This window comes from Microtus oregoni, unplaced genomic scaffold (genome assembly GCF_018167655.1).
Source record: "Microtus oregoni isolate MIOR12 unplaced genomic scaffold, Mior012 000006F_ref0000085, whole genome shotgun sequence".
Classification (NCBI taxonomy): Eukaryota; Metazoa; Chordata; class Mammalia; order Rodentia; family Cricetidae; genus Microtus; species Microtus oregoni.
Window position 1 is genome coordinate 6,619,443 of NW_024543065.1, and position 21,444 is coordinate 6,640,886.

General features: G+C 40.4%; 1 protein-coding gene across 2 annotated transcripts in view; it reads right to left on the minus strand.

Moving 5' to 3' along the window:
- Positions 1-3,799: 3,799 nt before the first annotated feature.
- The window catches only part of Enpp1 (ectonucleotide pyrophosphatase/phosphodiesterase 1), a 62,184-nt gene continuing 44,539 nt past the window's right edge, over positions 3,800-21,444 (minus strand). For both annotated transcript variants that reach the window (XM_041654729.1, XM_041654730.1), the window contains 11 exons: positions 21,081-21,208; positions 19,803-19,872; positions 19,035-19,122; positions 17,044-17,213; positions 16,192-16,243; positions 14,648-14,802; positions 13,241-13,370; positions 12,000-12,080; positions 11,085-11,217; positions 7,919-8,081; positions 3,800-5,080 (listed from right to left, as the gene is read on the minus strand). In XM_041654729.1, coding sequence (XP_041510663.1) covers positions 4,910-5,080; positions 7,919-8,081; positions 11,085-11,217; positions 12,000-12,080; positions 13,241-13,370; positions 14,648-14,802; positions 16,192-16,243; positions 17,044-17,213; positions 19,035-19,122; positions 19,803-19,872; positions 21,081-21,208 — 1,341 coding nt within the window. In that variant the 3' untranslated portion in view covers positions 3,800-4,909. The remainder of the gene's footprint in view (positions 5,081-7,918; positions 8,082-11,084; positions 11,218-11,999; positions 12,081-13,240; positions 13,371-14,647; positions 14,803-16,191; positions 16,244-17,043; positions 17,214-19,034; positions 19,123-19,802; positions 19,873-21,080; positions 21,209-21,444) is intronic.

Genomic DNA, 21,444 nt, shown 5'->3' on the forward strand with positions numbered 1-21,444 from the left:
CTGCCTCTGCTTCCCAAGTGCTGGGATTAAAGGCAAGCACCACCCACCACCGCTACCCAGCTTGGTTTTTTTTGTTGCTTTGTTTTGATTTCAGATAGCATTTTATATATATTTCAAGCTGACCTTGAACTCATGAATCTCCTACCTCAGCCCCTCAGTGCTGAGTGTGCCTCCATAAACATTTTTTATAGTGGAAAAAATATCTGGATATTCTAAGACAAAATTAGCATTAACAGTTTTCTTCTTGCATAATACTGTTCTGAATCTTTACTATGTGAAAGATGAAGTAAATTCTACTTTGGAATTCTGATTTGTTTTATTTTTATCTTATATGTATGAGTGTTTTGTTTGCACACATGCAGAGGCCAGAAGAGGCTGCTGGATCCCAGGAGTTAGAGAACTGTGAGCATCAGTGAGGGAGATGGAGAGTGAACCTAGGTCCTCTGGAAGAGCAGTCAGTGCTCTTAGCTGCTGAGCCATCTCTCCAGATGCTGAATTCTGAATTTTTGGTAGATAATAGAATTAGAAATTTAAATCAAAGTATTTATTATTCTTATTATAACCTTGAAATTCCCCCTAAACTGATATTTATGCTTGAGCATAAAATTAAATTCAAACAGCATTGGGGAAGAGCGGCAGTAAGTGAAAGTCAGTCATACTTTAACATGATAAGAAGTTTCTTTACAAAACAGGAAGAAGCCAAGAAAACCATACGAAGCAACAGAAGAAAAGCTAAGATTTTTTTATGTAGATTTCTGTGGCATCCATGTTGATTCTTACATTTGTAGGAAATCAAGACATATTTCATGTGCTAATAATTTCTGGTAATAGATACAGTTTCTAAATATTCTTTTTTTTTCTTCAGCCACAGGGGAAAGGATAAATAGTGGAAAGGATAAATGTTAACAATCTCCCGCTGAAGATGTCTATAGTTGCTACAAGTTGGTGACCTTTCGTCTGGTTTTAGACTATCAGAGACACGAGAATGAAGATCCCATGTGTCCCCAGAGGACACAGCTTACAGGGTGACAGTGTTTACTCCATGAACCCAAAGTGAACTTTACTTCTTTTTCTCCTTCCAACCATGCAGCTGCAGTTTAGTGTCAACAGCACTTGGACTCAGTATCGTTTTCTATGGGGAACCCCACCCCTCCCCCTCCCCACCCTGCACACATGGCCACCTAGGAAAGCTGCCAGGAGTCAGCATATTCCAGTTTTATTAGCGAGTCCACATTTCTTAGTGTAGACACACCTATATCCTGGAGAAGAAATACTTTGTCTTTTACAATGTTTAGACTGCCCCAAATCATTCTCCAAATACCCCTGCTTCGTAGCCACGATAAAATTTTATTTAGTGCATATAAATGCATTACCATCACCCTGTTCCTGTTACAAGCTTCCACATGAAGGGCAGTCAGTGAGATTGTCTCAAAGTTCAAGTTGCCAGTTCCTCTGGTAGATAAGCACGTACCCACAGGACAGAAGTTGACTGTGGCTAATAACAGAAAAAAAGTCATGGGACAAATATCTCGAGGAGACAGTCATCTGCCCTATCTACCTCATTTCAACTCCTTGAACAAGTGAGTCCCCCCACAGCCCCATCAACCAACCAGTCCATGACCTCCTCAGACTCACTAGCTCTGCAGACTCGGAAGCTTTGCATTCTTCCTATTATGGTCTTTCTCTGGCACTTTTGAAAGCCTTTAAGATTAAGATGTTTAAATTGCTAAGAATGATAGCCTAAGCAATACATTATGGGAAGGTTACACTTGAGAAGGCTTAATGAAATGGCGATTTAGAGGGCGTTGGGATTGGCTAGTGAGGAAGTCATAGGAGTCTAGACTTCGTTTCTCTTCCCCTACCCCTTCTTGCCCCTCCTTCCCTGGTCCTGCTCTCCCCTCTTCTCCTTCCCGTCCACCAGCCTTCTGGTCTCTTCCTTTTTCTCTTGCCCCTTTCTCTCTTCTAACCAGCACTTCCCTCCTCTTCTTCCTACTCTTTCTACTTTTTTTTTAAGACAGGGTTTACTCATGTCTTGGAACTCACCCTTTAGACCATGCTGCTCTCAAACTTAAAGATCTGTCTGCCTCTGCCTCCCGAGTGTTTGGTTTAAAGGCATGTTCTACCACCTTCCCAGCATGAAAAGGAGGTTTCATTTTGCATAATAGCCTTCACCAGAAAAAGATAGGATAAAGCCACCTTTCATATGCTGGCAGCCCCCAAGAGCTATGGACTCTGAATTAATTCTGCCAACTGAGGAGAGTGAGTGAGTGAGTAAGCGTGTGTGTGCGTGTGTGCGTGTGTGTATTTATTTATTTGCCAAGGAGTGCCCAGTATCTCTTATCTCTTTCCTGGTTTCACTAACAGCCCCTACTCTTTAGGGCCCACTCCCACTTATGCTGCCTTCTCTGTTTCCTCGAGGCTATAGCAAGTATAACCCATTCCTTTTTGCCACTTTGATGCCATGTTCAGAAAACGGCACTTATCCATTTAATGACGCTCTGCTAGGCTGCCTCACACCAAGTGGGCCATATAACTCTGAGTGTCTTAAAGAATCTAAAAGAATCAATGAGTAGCTTCTACAAAAGGGAAGCAGAAAGGCCCTTAGATTACAGATAAAACAAGCACAGGAGGACTGAATAATAGCTAGGGGACCTGAGTACCTCAGGACTCAAGAATAGCGTTGGGCTGTGTTCTAAGTTTTCCTTTTAGGTCGTCTATCTCAGACTTGGTGATGAAGGTGCAACATGAAAACACCAGTGTGGGAAGGGGGCAAGGTGTGCTCTCCCCATCCAAAGAACCTTGAATGAGCGGGGTAGGACACAAAAAAAATCTATTCGGCTCCAATGAAATGCTCAGAAAGAACTATCTCCCACCACCCAACACACACACACACACACACACACACACACACAACAACAACAACAACAAAGACTTGGGGAACCAAGACTTCTACTGATGGCAAACTGTAAAGCGGTGCCCAGCTCCAAGGCCAGGGCAGCAACGGGGAAGGCTGAGTAGGAGGTGAGAACCTCATCCCCACCCAGTGGTAAGAAAGGATATCAGCATTACCGGAGACAACAGGGGCGCAGTGGTACCACTGCTCACATTCCAGCAAGGGAGGCATCAGCAGGGAACCAACAGAGAGATGCATTCTCACCCTGCTTACCTCTTCTCATCCCAGTACCAGTAGAAATAGGGTGGGATGCTTCAGCTCCCAGTCGCAGGCAGCCTGTAGTAAGGAGGTGGAGCCCCCACTACTCCTGCTAGGATGATGTCAGAGAAGATTTATGCAAGATTCAGTGTCTTAAAAGCAGAATGCCTAAAACATCCAGGTTTTAATTGAAAACCACTCATTAAAAGCAGAAAAAAACGGGTTGAGAAAAGGAAAAACCCACCCACTCTCTATAGATGGGAACACTGGCATCAGGAGTTGTTGGAATGAGGGAGCTGGAACTGGACAGCAGTCATCGTAAAAATGTTTCGACACGCAATGGCAGACACACATGAAACAAATGAAAACGTTGATACTCAATGAAATTGACAAAATTTCCCAGCACATAGAAAAAAACCAAATAACATTTTAGAAATAGAACAACAGATTCTGTGTGAAACAAACGGGAAGTCTCAACAGCAGAATGCATAAGACAAAAGGCAAAACAAACACAAATGGAATACTAGACACAGTGACAGAAAATACCAAACCTGAGTGTGGAAAGAACAGACTGGAAAATGCATGCACCATAGGATGACTTAGGAGACTGCGAGCTAAAATAAAAATGACACTTTCTAAGTTACTAAGTACATTTTGATAATAAGTTTTATTGTTTAAACATCGTTCTGGATGACACAAAGAATGATTATCCTGTGAAGGATGTATGAAAATCTTTGGTAGACTAATATTAGTCCAAAGTGGACCCAGGAAACCTACGATTTAACATAGCCTTTGAAAGTTCACAGGTTGGAGCAAGGGCACAATCAACAGAGGAGAAATCACCTTCACTGGGTTGTCAATTCCACAGTGAGGATGCTAAGTGATGGGTGAAAAATTCTCTTCAAATCCATATAGCCTCAACCCAAAGAGATGAGCCAGGCCAAGCCCTTCTCCCACTGATGGGGTCCCTTGTGCAGAGGAAAACACTTTTCTCAACGAAAAATGTCACTGCACAAGTGCCAAGGAGGTCTCTGAAGTTTCGCCCAAATAAAGCCCAATTTTAAATGGCCCGAGAGAACCACCTTCAGGGCTGTTTTCAATATTTGTTTATTTCTAGTGAAGCTAATAGGAACGTTTTTGTGCGTGCACAAATGTGGACTCCAATTTTTATGATAGCTAGATATATTCAACTCACAAATTTTCCACCAAAGTCCAATTTGTAAAACTCACTCAATCTGAAGAGATCCAATCACAACTTGCTTTAGAAGCACAAGATTCATGATTTGGCTTTTGGAAGGGAGACAGAAATGGGATCCTAAAAATTTTTAGTTAAAACTGGAACTCCAAATTAAACTTAATCTAGAACCACTTTCTAAATTTTCATGTGACATGGAGCACCCCAGTCTTTTACTTAGTTTTATTACAAATAGCAAGATTCCAATGTCAGGTCCACAGACCACGTTCACTGTCCCTTCTCCCTTACGAGAGTCCCAAGAGCACTCCACGTGTGAAGTGAAGTGTGTTAATAATCCATTTATTCCTTTAGGCAGGAGATCTGCATGCCACAGGATGGGAGCACCCTGCTGACGTGTCGAGTGTCACATGCTGAGTATCACATGGTCCACAATAGGCATCGCAAAGGATGCCCTGTTTTAACTCCACTTGACAGCTTCCAAACAATGCGAAAGTATAGAGGACTGTATAAAATATAAGATTCTCTCAAAAAGGTTTATGGTGCATTTTTTTAATTAAAAAAAATCAGTCTTCTTGACTAAAGATTGGCAAATATGTTTTCAACCTCAACAGGTCTGAAACTGACTCTTGCAGTTCATGGTAGAAACTGAGTCCCGTGATGAGCTCAACATCTTTGACCCGTGCTCTGTGCAATGTCAGCAACTCTTCAATCCATGAAGATTCCTGCTTCCCGCGCTAGAAGGTGGGAAAAGGAAGAAGAGTCACCAGGGAACACTTAGCCCACTTTCCCAATAAAGTCCCCCTCTTCCCACTTCAGTCACTCAAGTTCTTTAGGCCATGAAATGATGACTCATAGGATGTATTTTAGACATAATCCACACTTTTGAGTAGAATATTTCCCAGTATATACAACATACATACATGTGTGTTGAATTAAATGTATTCAGTTCAAGAGAAAGAGAGGAAACTGGGGAGAGCTGGCTACCCATGGCACAGGAGCAAGAAAAATAATTCCTGGGGGCTTAAAAAATACTGGAAAGCTGGGTGGTGGTAGTGAGACAGAGACAAGAGGATCTTTGTGAGTCCAAGGTCAACCTGGTCTACAGAGAGAGTTTAGGACAGCCAGGGTGGTGGTTACACAGAAAAACACTGTCTCCAAAAACTAAAATCCAGCCAAGCAAACAAACAAAACAGAAAATGGGAACTATATAGCATGGTAGAGAAGAAATGGGAAAAATAGATATAAATTCTGGTTGTAAGCCCGTTCTCTTGGAAATCCACTTGACTAGTGAATTTGTACTTCTTTACCATATTCTTCTAGGGTAATTTATTTACTTATTGAGTTTTACTTATTTTTTAATTTTAGATGTATGGGTGTTTTGCCAACATGCATATCTGTGTACCACAACAGACAAGATCATCAGGTCTTCTGGAACTAGAGTTACATAGATGGTTGCTGGCTGCCATGTGGGTGATACAAATCCAAGCCAGGGCCACTGGAAAAGCAACCCCTGTTCTTAACTATTGGGCCATCTTTCCTGGGCCTGTGTTAGGATGATTTTAAAGGTCAAATATAAAAATGTAAACAACTGTATTACACAAACTCGATCCCATAAGAATATGTTATCTTCATGTCTGCATGAAAATGGGGTTGGGAAATACATAAAATGTGATTTCACTCCGAAAGAGAATTAAAGTCCTTGATAATATGAGATCAGAAAAGAACCAGAGATCACGATTAAATCAGAGAACCATGGGTAGAAATCATACATCCATATGCTATATGCATTTCTGAAAGTGGCCATGAGAAAATGGCAAAGACATTTATCAAAATAAGCCTACAGGACCAATAAGATGATGACTCAGCAGTAAAGGCCCTCGCTGCCAAGCTTGGCTGCAGGAGTTTCACCCCTAGGACAAACGTGGGGAAAGGAAAAGAATAAACTCCTGAAAGTTGTTCTCTGAGATCCGTATGGCATTTGCATGCACACATGTGCACACGCACACACACACACACACACAAATTATAAATAAATGGAATTGTTTTAAAAGCCTCATGAATTGTTGGGGCTTATTGGCTGAAAATGATAACCAGACCCTTCCCATACCAAGCAGATCAGCAGCTTCCCATTTCTCGTCAACTCCAGTTTCCTACTGCCCAACACTCAGTTCCCTCTCTGCCATAACCCTTACTCTGGCTTTGGGGGGAACAGCTAAATCCGTGAATTCCTCATCAGTAGGGAGTTCCTATTTCTTCTAACATTCACAGGAATGGGTAAAAAGTAAACCTAAAGGGTTTGTTTCTTCTGCCCAATGAAACTAATCTTCAGTCGCTCCTTCTGAGGTGAAATAGAAGGATCAGTAACTATGCGTGGCATGCCTTAAAAACACCCTCTGGCTCATCCTGGCTCAAATCCAATATTTAGCATCTTCCAAGTATGTTGTCATTAGAGAACGAGGATCCGTGCTTCCATCAACAAAGGAAAGCACTTTCTTTTTAGATGGTAGAGAAGAAAAGGGGTTCAATGCTTGACTCATGCCACTCAACAACATTTTGATGAAAGAATAAACTAGGGGTGGACTTTTCATTTTGGCAGGTTGGTGCAGAATTGAAATAAATGTTGAATCTAAAAATCAGAAACTATTTTTAGCTCATGTGAGTCAAAGTCCCGTGCTAGGCATGACAGTACAGAAGAGAGGAATGGCCTGGGGCCCTCACGGTACCCTGGACTCACAGCACTGCACCACAGACACATACCGCTAAACTTCACGTTACAGGAAAGGCTCCTTACTTGCTTAAGTCACTGTATTGATACTTCAGCTATTTGCTCCAGAACACACTTAATGTTTAAGACTTACTACGTTATTCCTATGGAATTTTAAAATATAATGGACAACTGATGTATTTTTAGTGGCAATTTAATTTCTCAAAGAGAAGAAATGATGAAGAATATAAACAATTATTCCAAAAAAAAACCACTGGAATGACAAATATGGTAAGAAAGATGCTCATAATGATGCTACATGTAGAAATTTATTTAAATACTGCCTGACTACAACTTTAAGACATTTATAGTAGTGAGATTATAAGTCTAATTTTGGAATCCAAGAAAATTCCTATCACAAATCAACCCTCTATTTTAGCAAATTGGCCACAAGAAAAGTTTTCTGACCTGATTTTTAATGTTTTTAAGGACAAGGTAGATTTCTGCAAAAAAAAAAGGTGTCATATTCAAAGATCTATTTAACGACCAATGAGATGGACTTGTCACCAAGCTTGACAACCTGAGTTTGATCCGTGAATCCCACTTGGTGGAAGAAGAGGATCAACTCCTAACACACATCCATAGGCCTCCACATGCACGATGCACCAAAGCATACAAGCCTACACACACGCACACACAGCACGCTCTCTAAATAAAGAATATAGTAAAAGGAAGCAAGGGGCACATTTAACATCATCATGCCATTTGAAAGCTCGTGTACACACGGAAGCTCTGTTTCTTCCCGAGCAATGTAAGGAACATGCACTTCACATGTCAGCGCGTGAAAGAGGCTAGGAAGGCCGCTTACCGTGCAGCTCTCGGTGTGATCAGGCCGATGAGGCAAGATGAAGGCTGAAGCATCCAAGTCTGTGCATTCCGTGAGAACCTGAGATGACTGTCTGCAGCAGGTGAGCACAAGGAAGAAGTGAGTTGGAACCAGAACTTCTTGACTACGGAGGACTTTGATGTTCCTGTAAAATATACAATATATATCCTCATTAAGAAATACCTATCTTTCCTTTAATAAGTATTTCAGTAAGACCTGCTTTTAATAAAACATATCTAAAATTCAAATTCAATTAAGTAAGCATGTTATAAGAAGTTAAATAATCATAATACCTCAATATTCCAAAAGATTGATGCTAATAATTGGAATACTTGAATAACTTCTTTCTATTAAAATTTGTTTTTTTATTTCTACCTAAAGAATATTCAGACAGTATATATATATATATATTATATATATACACACACATACAGTATATATGTAAACACATACATTTATATATTTTAACACTTATAACCAATGTTCTAACTCTAGATCAATATTGATGGTCCTTTTCTACCACACAGTTAGAGAATGGACCAAGGTCTCTTCTTCCAGTCCTTTCAGAGACACATGTCATGAATGAACTCTTTATCCCTTTGAATGAATTTCTATTTTTATCCTCAAACTTTAACTGAAAAACAAAACCAACCAAACAAACAAAAAGCTAACTAACCACAGTTTGTTAGTAAGACTATGTCTTCTATTTTAACCCTGTGCTTATTTGTTGAGCATCTTTCAAAATTCAAGGTAGTGACCTCACCATTTTCCAAATGTGATCCTGTGTACGGTCATAACATGCAGCACAGATTGAAAATGAGAGCTCTGGCTAAAACTATTATTGAAACACATATAAAGTCTCTTCTACACCCTCTACAACATGGCTTACAGGCTAGTTACATAAAAATTTTCTGTCTCAATAGCACAGATAAACTGACTGGGTGTGGTAACACACACCTTTAATCCCAGCACTAAGGATGCAGAGGCAAATGGATCTCTGAGACTTCAAGGCAAGCCTGATCTACGGGATGAGTTCATGGGCTACATAGAGAAACTGTGTCTCAAAGCAAACAAACTAACAAAAAACCAAAAATAGCAGACAGTGAAAAATTAAATATTTTACAAACTGACATAATACCAGATGTTTCGTTGTGGGACAATAAGAGAGTTCTCTGTGAGGGACAAAATCTCAATAGACTCTTCAGAAACTATCTTGTGGTTGTAGGAGCAAATTTCCTTTAGCAAATGTGGTTAAGCTATAGCTTTCATAAAGACCAACCAGGGTGAGCATATAGCTGAGTGGCAGATGCTTGTCTCACTTGCACAAGGTCCTGGGTTTAAACTTTCCCCACACCTCCTTCTCACATCAGAACCAAAAGCATCAGCCAGCTTCTAAAGCATTCTCCCTTCTCATGTTATAAAACAGGCTCCATTGATGGTTCCTTGCCTGCCATCCAATGAGAGATGGCTCAGTGCTATGTTGTTCGCTACAAGCCACAACATTATACAGTAATTGCTCAGCCTTTTCATAAGTGACTTATGAGAACCAAGGGATCTGGTGAAGGCAAGACTTCTTGGCCTTATTGCTTTGTGAATTAATAGCTGTTCTTTGCTGTAGATGATTCGCTGTAGCTGACTCCCTTTCTGTAGCATATTTGGGAATTATTTCCACAGTGCAGAACAGTTTCATGAACACAGTTTGCCATGGGCCAGGCCTTGTTCCTCTCCCCTAGGTAAGCGCTGAAATCTGCCTTCCTGCAGTTAGCTTTATCAACAGGCATTTGGTCAGTCTTTAGGCAAGAGCATCCCATTTAAGATATCCACAGATCTCCAAGGACAGAGAATTACTGCCTGCCCAAGCTGCTGCTCTGGTTTTACCCCACTTAAAAGATTTCCTAGCTCCTTATGCTCACTTTCACCTCAGTTCACTGATGATTTTACTTCAGGACTCTCAAGGACAGCAGAAGGGACAATGAACTGCAACCCAGAGAAAGACCCACAACACCTCGAGTGGAACGGCTGATAACAGCATGACCTGGACACTGATCATTTAGAGGCCTGGGTCTCTTCTTTGCTAGAGCAATAAGTCTAACCCCAGACCTAGGCCCAGAGAAACTGCAGCACCTGGCGTGTCTGATCAAGAGTCATCAGAGTCTCCCTGGCAATGTACTAGGTTGCTTGGTTACCTGGTATCCTCTGTGTATACGGGGAGAAAAGAAGAGGCACGCTGATTTAAACAATTCGTGCCTTCTTCATAATTTAACTGAAAATAAACTTTTTAACCTTTTATCTACTACCTAAAAATGTAGCATAAGACACCAAACTTCCTCTCTGGAATTCCCTGGTGATTTAATTCCCATTCTTAACTAACTTTCTCTGTTAAGGAGTACATCAGACGTGTACTAGCCACTTCCACAGATCTATGTGTGTGTGTGTGTGTGTGTGTGTGTGTGTGTGTGTGTGTGTGAAAACTCTTATCTGAGCTGGGCGGTCATGATGCACACCTTCAATCCCAGCACTCGGGAGGCAGAGGCAGGCGGGTCTCTGTGAGTTCGAGGCCAGCCTGGTCTACAAGAGCTACTTCCAAGACAGGCTCCATAGCTACACAGAGAAACCCTGTCTTGAAAAACAATAAATAAATAAATAAATAAATAAATAAATAAATAACAAAAAAAAAAAACACAAAATAAAAAACAAACTCTTATCTGATTTTCTATGGCCTACAAGAGTTCTGGCCCTGGAACCTGCTAGGACTGGGAAATAACTGGTTTAAGGGTATATATCACTGGGAACATTTGTAACGAGGAGGACAAGGAAGAACAATGTAGAACTAAGAACAAGGGAGAACAAGAAGGAACAATGGGAAACGATGGATTGAAGAGAGAAGAATAAAGACTATGGATAGATGGAACCTGTTGTAAGTAAACTTCTATACCTTCAGATCTTTAACTCCCCCCCTTAGCTATTCGTGGTGTTTTTATTTGAGCCCTGTGAGGGAGTCTTCAAGGCTAAAACTTTCAAGGCTCTCTAAAGTTGTTCACTCAAGGTAGCCCCTACGAACACATGAATTGTGCTGTACAGAAAACGACCTGCTGACTAGATGGAAATCCCCTCTACAACTACCTTTAAGAATGAACCACATCCTTACTGTTTCAGGGTCTCTAAGGAATCATAGCGTCCATCATAGTCAAAGTCGAACACAGGACCGCTGACGACACTGACGCCGTCCCTCTCTTTGGCAAGGCCTTGCAGCAGGATGTCATGGAGGTACCGCCATATAACTGAAAAAGAAGAGACAGTGCTGGAGTTCCCAAAGAATGGCAGGCCACACTGCTGGGCAGGAGTGGCTACAACATGAAGCAAAGTTGGTCTTCTGAAAGCTAAGGACTAGGTCAGGTTTGGCTTTGGTCTTAGTGTCGAGTCCAAGTTCCACTGTTCACCTTTGGCTTTTGGAGGGGACTAAAAGGGCGGCTGTGTTTCAGTATTTGGAAATACACTTCTTACACTGTAGTAATTATCACGTCTCACGAGTGAGCACCAAAGCACCTCAGACTCATGACTGAGATCTGAATTTATCCTCTAAAAACATACATGTGTCATACACACAAAAAAAATCTAAGTAAAAAAGCCCTTCTAAGTGCTATATTTTTATATTCCACACCATAGATTTAATTAGATAGGCTTGTTTACTCTGACTGGTGTCAGATATTGAAATGGTTAAGAATCCTATGAAATCTATTCATTTTAAAAAATAAAGCTAATTACACAAATTTACTTAAATTAGGAACCATACTGAAAGTTGATTTAGTAGTTTATTGCAGTCACTAGGCAACTTTAGAGGACATACCTTACCCTTTTTTTCCCCAAAAATGTTTATAACATTTAAATACAAAGCATGCAGATACTAGACTAGACAGAATTTTTATGTGTGTGTTCAAATACTTTCAAAGTTAAACAAACTTTGAAGAATATATTTGATAAGTATACATTTGATCAAAACCATAAATGCTATTACGTATCAACTAAATCTACATACACTGAAACTATTGTTAAAGGTCTTTACCTTGAAAACTCTGATACATAGGCACCATATTAGAAGTAAGCAATGCTTCAGAATATATTTGATTTGAATTTTTATTTAGTCCTGTAAAGAAAAAAAAGAAGAAAGGAGTTGATCATACAAGAGTTGATCATATAGCACAGATATTATTTTGCAATTTCTTGTGGTGAATACAGGAGCACTTTTAAAAATTAGATGTCACCTGAAGCCTGGCAAAGTTGCCTAGGTTCTAGGAGAAGAAAAACACAATACACTTGGCCAAGCCTCTTTGAAAAATCAGATTTTAAACTTATTTCTTTGTGCGAATCATTTTCCAAAGAGACGCAAACTAAAGTAAGAAAGTCCCAAATCACACATTTTCAAACTTTAACCTTATTTGTTTTATTTCCTCTGAAAGAATATTGTGTTTACAGCCTTTTTATGCTTTTTCTTTAGCAGTTTCAGGAAGGCATTTCTTAACGTCTGGCTTCTGCACGACACCTACCACCCAGAGAAAACAACCCAGAAGTTTGCCCGAGCATGCCACACAAGGCTGCTTTGACTGGCTCTCTTGCGGTCCAATAGGCAAGGTTTGTCTACAGACGCTTACTGGGGGCTGAGCTGGAACTGAGGACTCGAGCATCTAGGACCTTTTGAGTTTTGCCTTTTAAGGCTGGCCTTAAAGAGGCTTCTCCTTAGCACACACATCTGCCACTTTAGAAGGGAAGGCATTCCTTCAAAAGGGCCATTCTAGATGCTCTGCAGCAATGGACAAGCAAGCTATGAAAGCACCACCTTAGCCTACTTCCTTCACCTGTCACCTTCATCCTAATAGGCACCCCCTTCCTAAGACCAGAGGTGGCCTTTCTCTCCCACTGAGTGTTCTACCTGAAGTATTTGCACCAGGCCAACTACTCCTCCAACACACAATGAATCATACATTCAAGCCTTAGACCAATGTAACGAGCCTTAGACCAATGTAACGTTTTCCCAATTATGTTCCTAATGTATGAATTTCACTAATAAATAAAAAGGCTCCCCCACACAGTGCCGCAGAATAATGGAGATATTTCTCACTAATTTCTTCTATTCCTTTTGTTATTGTTATTATTAATTTGGCACTGACACTCTAACGCAGGGACCGCTACATGCTAGGCGAGTTCTTCAGCAGTGAGTTACAACCTCAGACCCCTGGGAGATGTATAAGTAAGCAAAGAAAGAAGCTAAGTGGGACAGCCATGGGACAGGGGTGGGGAGGTACTTACTTGGTGGTGCGAGGAAGCCGTACGTTAGCTTTAAATTACTTTTATAAAAGGAACATTTGTGGAGGGGACTAAGTGGGATCCGAGGGTCCTGGTATAAGCAGTTGGAAAAGTTATCCATTGAGAGATAGTCCTGAAGAACAAATAGGGAGGGGTCAGCAGGGCTCAGTCACAGAGCAACAAAGGAAGCTGACGAACCAAAGGCAAACTGCATTGCCCAGGCATGGAGTCACAACCTTCTCCGGTTTCCCATTAGTCTATGGACGTTCTCTAACTAAAGCACACTCTACAACGGCAGGGCTATTAACCCCTTTATGTGCAAATAGCTTCCACTGTGATGGTTTTATGTTTTATTTATATATACTTTCAAACATTGTATGAGATAAAATGTTGATTTCTAGAAATTTTTACACCATCTCCCATATCCAAGCATCAGCTAAAAGTTGCTCAGAGAAGGAGGAGAGCCCCTGAGAACCAAGGTGAAACTCCTGGGGGTCGTAATAAATGTGGTTTCATTTCGCTTTGCTTAGATTTTTAAAAATATCAAATTCGAACAGAACCAATGACCATCGCAAGTTAAGGTAATAAATAACAATAAATGCTGGTGCTCACCAAACACGGTGAATGCTACATACTACATACCACAAAGGGAAGAAAAAAACGACTGAAGGTAACCTCCAAAAATGTTTTAAAATGCCCAAGAAATTTTGCATAATAATAAAATAAACACGTTAATAAAAATGATACACATATATACCTATACATCTTTTTATTTAGGAGTCTCAGAGACCATTAACACTAAGTGTCATTTATTAAGTCTAACTGCTCCCCTCAATGGAGCTCTCTTTAATCCCCTAAGTGTATCTTTATGCCTTGCCAATCAACCACAGTTCCTTTGCGACTCTCCTTCCATCTAAGTACCACCGGACGGTGATAGTAGTCTTATTTGGGGATATTTGCACATGCTGTTTTCAAGGTCCCACTGCTCTGGTGTTGGTAGGAGTAAAGAGAAGAAGTAAACGCCCCCTGGTCTGGGCTGGAATCCTCAGGCAGATGGGAGTCCTCAAGGTCTGAGCCCTCAAGGTCTCCTTAGATTGGGTCAGTTGAATACAGTAAACCATGCACTCAAATAGCCACACATGTAGAAAAGAGAAATTGTGACTCATGAACCATATGATTTCATTAGATTATACATCAGAGTCACACGATATTAAAAATAGGGGGGGAGAAGATAAAGGAAAATCAGCTATTGAGAAATTTATTCTGACTCTCAGAACCATACGGATAAACAGAGGAAGACCTAAAACTTTCCTCTAACTGTTCAGTAGTCTCTTCCTTCAGGAAGGAGTAACAGGTTAACACAAGCAAACAGATTCCAACATCATAGTGCAATAGGCGACAGATACTTGCATTGCTGAGGAAGGTGTAAGATGTCCAGAGTGGCATGAGGATGTCCTGGCTGTACCCACTCACAAATTGCTGATGGTAAAGAAGACAGATGCTGTGTTTCTTCTGCAGGAAGCGGGGCCTTCCAAATGGAGCAGTGGTATAGTCAACATCCTCCGCTTGGGACAGAAAGGGAAAATAAGACCACATTTCATGTTATTTGGTGATATACAATGGAACACTCATCCAACCCTTTCCTCTTCCAAGATATAGGGAGGAATAAGGTTTGAACCATAAAAATGTCACAAATAGTGCAAAGGACAGACGCATGCACAGATGTGAACCTGTGAAACTTGGCCTTTTCACTGAAATATAAATGTTCTATCAAAGAGTATCACAAGGAAATACTTCCTTGGATTACTACAAATTCTAGTGAACCAGGACTTACACCACCAAAATGTATATATAAATAAACAAACAAATCTTTTTGAGAGAAAGTCTCAGGTAGCCCAGGATGGTCTCAAAGTCAGTGAGTAGCCAATACCGACCCTGAACTTCTGATCCTCCTGCACATGGCTCCTGAGTACTGGCATTACAGGTGTATGGCACCATGCCTACCTTTATGTGATGTTGGAAGACTGAACCCAGGACTTCGTGCATGCTGGCAAGCAATCTACCAACTTCACTGCATCACGACTCCCCTGAATTCTTTAATATTATTTTAATCACCTACTCTTTACTAAGTAATTAGTAAGCAAAAAAAATCTGAATATTTAGAAGGAAAAGCCCAAGAACAAAAGAATGAACTGATGATGGCTTGATGGCCTTTTCTAAGTGTCAGGTGCTTTGCAGAACTCTTTTCATCCTCTGTTTCCTACATCTCCTTAAGAATGTAGATCCTACACCCATTTCACAGATGAGGTGACAGCATCCCATTCCCCATCGCGCTGTTCCTGAGGTCTGAAGTTCTCAGTCTTTACCACATACTGTAGTTAAAGATTTTAGGGATAAAAGATTGCCCTAACAACAGTTACAAGAGCAATGTCACACAGACCAGCTCAAGTCAGAATTAATGCAGAGTTGAACACTTTTTTTCCAGCAAGGAACAAAATATCAGTCAGATCATGTAGAGATCAGAGATTCCAGCAAAGCAACTCTGAGCATTCAGGTCACAATTATAAAATATTGCCTCTGTTGCCTACAAAATCATAACCCTCATTTAAAAAATATAATTAAGTAATTATAAATAGATAAATCAAACTGTATTAAGGTAACAGATTTTTCAAGCATTTTAAGTTGAAGTCTAAACTTTCTGATACATCTTCAAAAAATTTCAAAACATTTTCAACATGTTCGGAGAGAGAATCATGGCTTTCACAAAACAGGATGCACACCTTTCCGGTGTAAAATGACACGTCTTGCCTTATGACTTTCAGGCGAGACTGTCTGGTAAAGAAAACTCATGTCTCATCAAGAGTTCCCTGCTTTCTTATTGTATTGGCTCTTTGTAAAGAACCCCCTCCTGCAACAACTCTCTATCATTTCCTCATTTCAGTAACATGACTTACCATCTTCCATGGTCAGATTAAACTGTTGTTGAAAGTCCACAATTGGCACAATCTAAAAGAGGTTCATAAAATGATTTTTAAGGCTTCAGAGAGAGACATGCTTTAGTTCTGTATTATATCATTTTTATAGCATTATCTAATCAATGAAAGAACAAAAATAACATTTACAAAGTATTGTACCAGTCAGAGGTTTTCCTTCTTAGACAAGGAGGATGAAAGGGGACCCACAACAGTTCCAATAGGACAAAATTATCTGCAGTCATAGAAAACTAAAAATCTGCTCAGTTCTGATATCCACCCCAGGTCTAAGTAAGCAAAAGAGAAAAGTGTAAAATAAACTCCATCTACTAAAACTTTATGAATGTTGCCCATTTAGTTCACAAATTATTGGATATTTTTACATTCTCACAACCCCTAAGACATTAGCACTGTCCCTAGGGTAGTTAGAACTAAAGAAAATGGAACACCGTGTTATATCCATTTGAACAAAAAACTCCCTCCACCCCCAGCTAAATTTTCAGTATGTTGGGCTGTATTTTAGAGACGGAGCCTTTTCAGTAAGGTGGGTTTACTCTGCTCAAGGGATCCTCCAGCATGCACCCCAGCTGCCCTCAAGGGATGGCAACATTAAGTGATAGAAATGGCTAAACGTGCGAAAGTTAGATGGGGCGTTGGCTAATAAAAGGTCTACATGTGTTTTTAGATTTAAAAGTAAACATACAGATGCTCAATAACTGTGTTATAGCCAACGTCTACATTTTAACTTTATCATAGCTGTTTCTGTAGCGCACGCGCACACACACACACACGCATGCATGCACCAGTGCTGTTAAGCATCACATTTATACCTACCACCGTGGAGTTGCACGTGCAGCCGAGGTTATTTGACGGTGACTTGATTGAACACTGATCCGGGGAGCTTTCTTCTTGGGGAAGACTTGGGTTGTAAATAGGTTTCTTTAGAAGGTGATTAAGGCTTCCATGGCTTCCATTATTAGGAGCTGGGATCAACCCTAATAAATCTGCATAGTTCCAAGAACAGTATAGAGTTAATTAGAAGTTTCCAGGTCAAACAAATTGATTTGTACCATGAGTTTCATTTTAGTGTTTTAAATCCAATGCATTTGATTCTCTTACTGTCTAACTAGAATGAAGATAGAACTTACATACTTAGCTTTCCACAATAGGAATCTGTCGTTTCTTTACCCATACAAAGATTTTATTACTCTTTAAAAATTGCATGTGTGTGTGTGCATGTGAGCGCAAATGCCTGTGGAGGCCAGAAGGGGCCTGCAGCTGCCTGATGTGGTTCTGGGATCTGAGTCTGAGTCATTTGGAAGAACTACAGAGTCGTCTCTGCATCCCAAATGTGGTGTTCTAATACTGACATAAGTGCTATACCACAAACATTCCTGAACTTTTCATTTATTTTAGCCTGACATGGTTGCACATACCTCGCACTCAGGAGGCAGAGGCAGGAAGATCTCTGAGTTTAAGGCAAGCCTGGTCTATACAGTGAGTTTTAGGGTAGCCAGGACTACACAGAGAAACCCTGTTCCTTTATTTTTAATTGTGTATATGTGGGTCTATGTGTAAGTGTGTGTACATGAATACTGGTGTCCGCAGAAGCCAAAGGCATTGGAGCCACAGAAACTAAAGTTATAGGTGGTTATAAGCCACCCAACATGGGTGCTAGGGACCAAGTCCCAGTGTTTTGTAAGAGCAATGCTAGATCTTAGCACTAATCCCATCTTTCTGGCTAGAATCTGTTCTTCTTAATACAAAGTGCAACATATATGGTGCATTTCCCCACAAAACTTCCTTAACTTTGAATGTGCAAGAAATATAAGTTAGCCTGTGTTGAGAGAGGATCCACATTAATAGCTATGATGATATTCTCCCTTTTAAATTTAATTATCAAAAGAGCTGAGTAATTTATCACCAGTACTTGATAATAAGTGTTCAAAGTGTTTTACCTAAGGTATCACACAGGGCTTAGAAGGCGAACACAACTCTGTTTGAACCTGAGACTCATAAACTTAATAATAATAACAAATATTTGTATCATTAAACACTTATTTTATACAAGATATTATTCTAAATAGATTAGGATCTATAAACTCAAGTTCATGAGCTCTCATAAAAAAGAATTAAACTATTATACTCAAGACATAGCTAAGGTTTTGAAAATTCCCAGTACTACAATCAAAAAGAAAATAAATAAATTTGGGGCCTGGAGATGTGGCTTCGCTGTTTAGAGTGCGTACTATTCTTCAGTTCCCAGAGCTCACATTAGGTGTCTCATAAGCACCTGTAACCCCAGCTCCGGGGGGATGTAAAGTCTTATCCTGGCCTCTGTGCTCAGACATGTTGCACATACTCACATAGACCCATATACAGAACTACAAACTCAGATGCACAATTCCATCATAAATATACCAGTTCAGAAGCCATGGGTCAGGCAAGCCATACTCATTGTGGATCCTCCTTCATGTCTACTGACAGGACCATCCACCCAACCAGCACTGATTTCAGACACGCCACACGTTCTGGAAATTTTTCACTGCTCCCAAACCCTTTTCGGTGCTTTCCGTCATTGCTGAGTCAAATGTCATAAACTAAAGCCTCAGACTCTGAGTGTTGGACTTTTCCCATGTTCTGGGTAAACTGGACAGGTAAGTCATCAGGCAGCATGCCCTGCATAGCCTTCTAGGGGCTCTCAGTCAGGGGAAAGAACACAGGAACAGAAATATCTTCTCTCACTGTGCTAGCATGCCCACAGAGGTGCCAAGTGTGCACCGCAGGCCACCCGTCTTCAGAAGAAATGTGCTGCTCACACATACCGCACATTAAGTTGTAGACTTCAATATTTTCAAAGGATTCCACTTCAGTGCCGTGTTTGAATGCAGGTCCATAGCCAATGAAGAGAGCCTGAATTTGCCAGAAATGTTTAAGCTTATCACTTTGATTCAGTTAGTCGTGTAACCTATCAAAATTTTAGACTGCATTGCACACGTATATGTACATAACTGAAACACCATGCCCAGAGGGCAGTCTTGGATATAATTTTAATTTTCATTGTATATATAAATTAAAGAGACCTAGAACTTTTCTGTTATTTTTACTATAATACTTGATTATCAGAACAGAATGAAAGATGAAATAGCTTTTTTTTTTCCATATATGACATGGGACAAACACCTCACCCTGCGCACTTCATAGAGTGCTACAGAGAGAAAATTCAATCGTTATTACCACTAGATTAGAAAAAGGTTAAAGTTCCAGGCACACGCCAGGTGTTGCCTCCTTTCAGACAATAATCATGACAACCTCTCATCCATCAAATCACTGACTTTCACCATGAGCCAAACAGTTCATAGGGCACAGATAAGTTCAAAATGACTGTGAGATACTTAGGAACGAGGTCGGTAAATCCCATGTCCATGGAAACATGAACGCAAACTACCAGCAAATTCCTGAATTCCTCCCAAAGGCAAAAAAGCTCAATTACTGTCCCATTATATGCCCAGTCTGGGTTTTTACAGCTTAGATCTCATTTGCCGGCTTTCTCCAGATTAATCCTATTGGGGGAGTAGGAAAGGTTTACTCACTTGCATATTTGGAAACAGATTGTCAGAGCCATGGAATCCACTTCCACAGTATTTCCTTTCTGATGGATTCCTAAATTTTGACATAATCTTATATTACAAATTATAATAAATTAGTACTATAATTCAAGTCGTTAAACAAATCTTCAACCACATAACTGTTTCCTTCATAAAGTACAAATGGCTTTTACTAAATCAACATAAACTAAATAAACCACCTGGGTTTGAAACTCCTGGACATTATCCTTTATGCTATATTGCTCAGAGTTGATCTGTTCATGAAACAAAAGACAGAGGTGACCAAACCTTTGCATAGAGATGGAAGGAAGGGACTTGAAGCGCTAACCATAGAGAATGTCATTAGTCTCCATTCTGTTGGGTTTCAACTTCTCCTGTGAGTCATTTGTAAAATCTCAATAATGATGAGGTTTATAATAAAGCTCAGATGTAGTATTTTGTTGTTATTGGAGGCACTGGGGATTGAACCAATGGTTCTGAACATGCTAAGCAGGCAAGCACTTCATCACTGAGCTGTATCCCCACCCTCTCATGTGCAGTCTTTAAATAGCCACTATATATCAAACCTCCTGAGGGTGGTGGTTAGCTCACCATGCATCTTCTGGACTAAAACCCCAGCTCTCTAATAGAATGGAGAGGGTGTGACTGTTTTGACAGAACTGTTTCACTTCTTAGGTATTGTTTGTCAGGGGTATTTATCACAATCAATGAATAGTGTTATGGTGACTACCAAAAGATTTAATGATCAAGTTTTGAGATATGAACATTATTAATCATCCAAATATTTTAGTGTGCAGCCCAACAAGCTGAGGTTCCTTGATGGGCTGGTGTGAGCAGCAGCTATGTATAATAAAGACACTTGCTTGTTACAAAGTGCTTTCACGACTACGGGCCTTGGAATGGTTGTTAGAAATGGGGACTATGTAGAGGCGACACAGCGGTAAGCGGCGACACATTACTGTAGAGCACTAGAAACAGCCAGCATGGATGTGAGCAGCCAGAGCAACATTCTCAGGCAGAACTGAGATGTTTAGCAATGCCTGGAAACATTTTCCGCTGCCCTAAGTAGAGAAAGAATACTAGAAACAAGTCCAGAGTCCTGCCAAATTCCCGGTAATGAACTGAGCGGCTCACAGCAGTATCCAATTCAAAATGTTTAGAGTTTAAAATTAGATTGCCATGTACTGTTCAAAGAGGGCCGGTCTTCACCTTGAACGGATACTAGATCAGGCTGAGCATGCCCAGGAGGGTCACAGAACTTACAAGGCAAGTTGCCACTGGGAGTCCAAATAGAAGGTCAGCGGCTCGATCCTGTCGCTTTTGGCGAAGTGCAAACGCTTGGGTAGCAGGTGTTTCAGGTAAGGCCTAAAGTGCTGGTTTGGCTCCCGGCACTGATGTCCCAAAAGACCAAAAAAAAAAAAAAAAAAAAAAAAAAACCTGTTATTCTCTTGTCATCTGGGGTGTAAAATATCTTTTGAAAAAATCCCTTAGCTTCAGATAGGCTTTATTCAGAAACATTTTACCTGCCAGTCAGGAAGACACCCGTGCTGATAGGAAACTAAGGGTTCTTGCTAGCTACAGAATTTGAAAGGGAGTGGAAACTTTTATTGGGCATTATAATTAATAC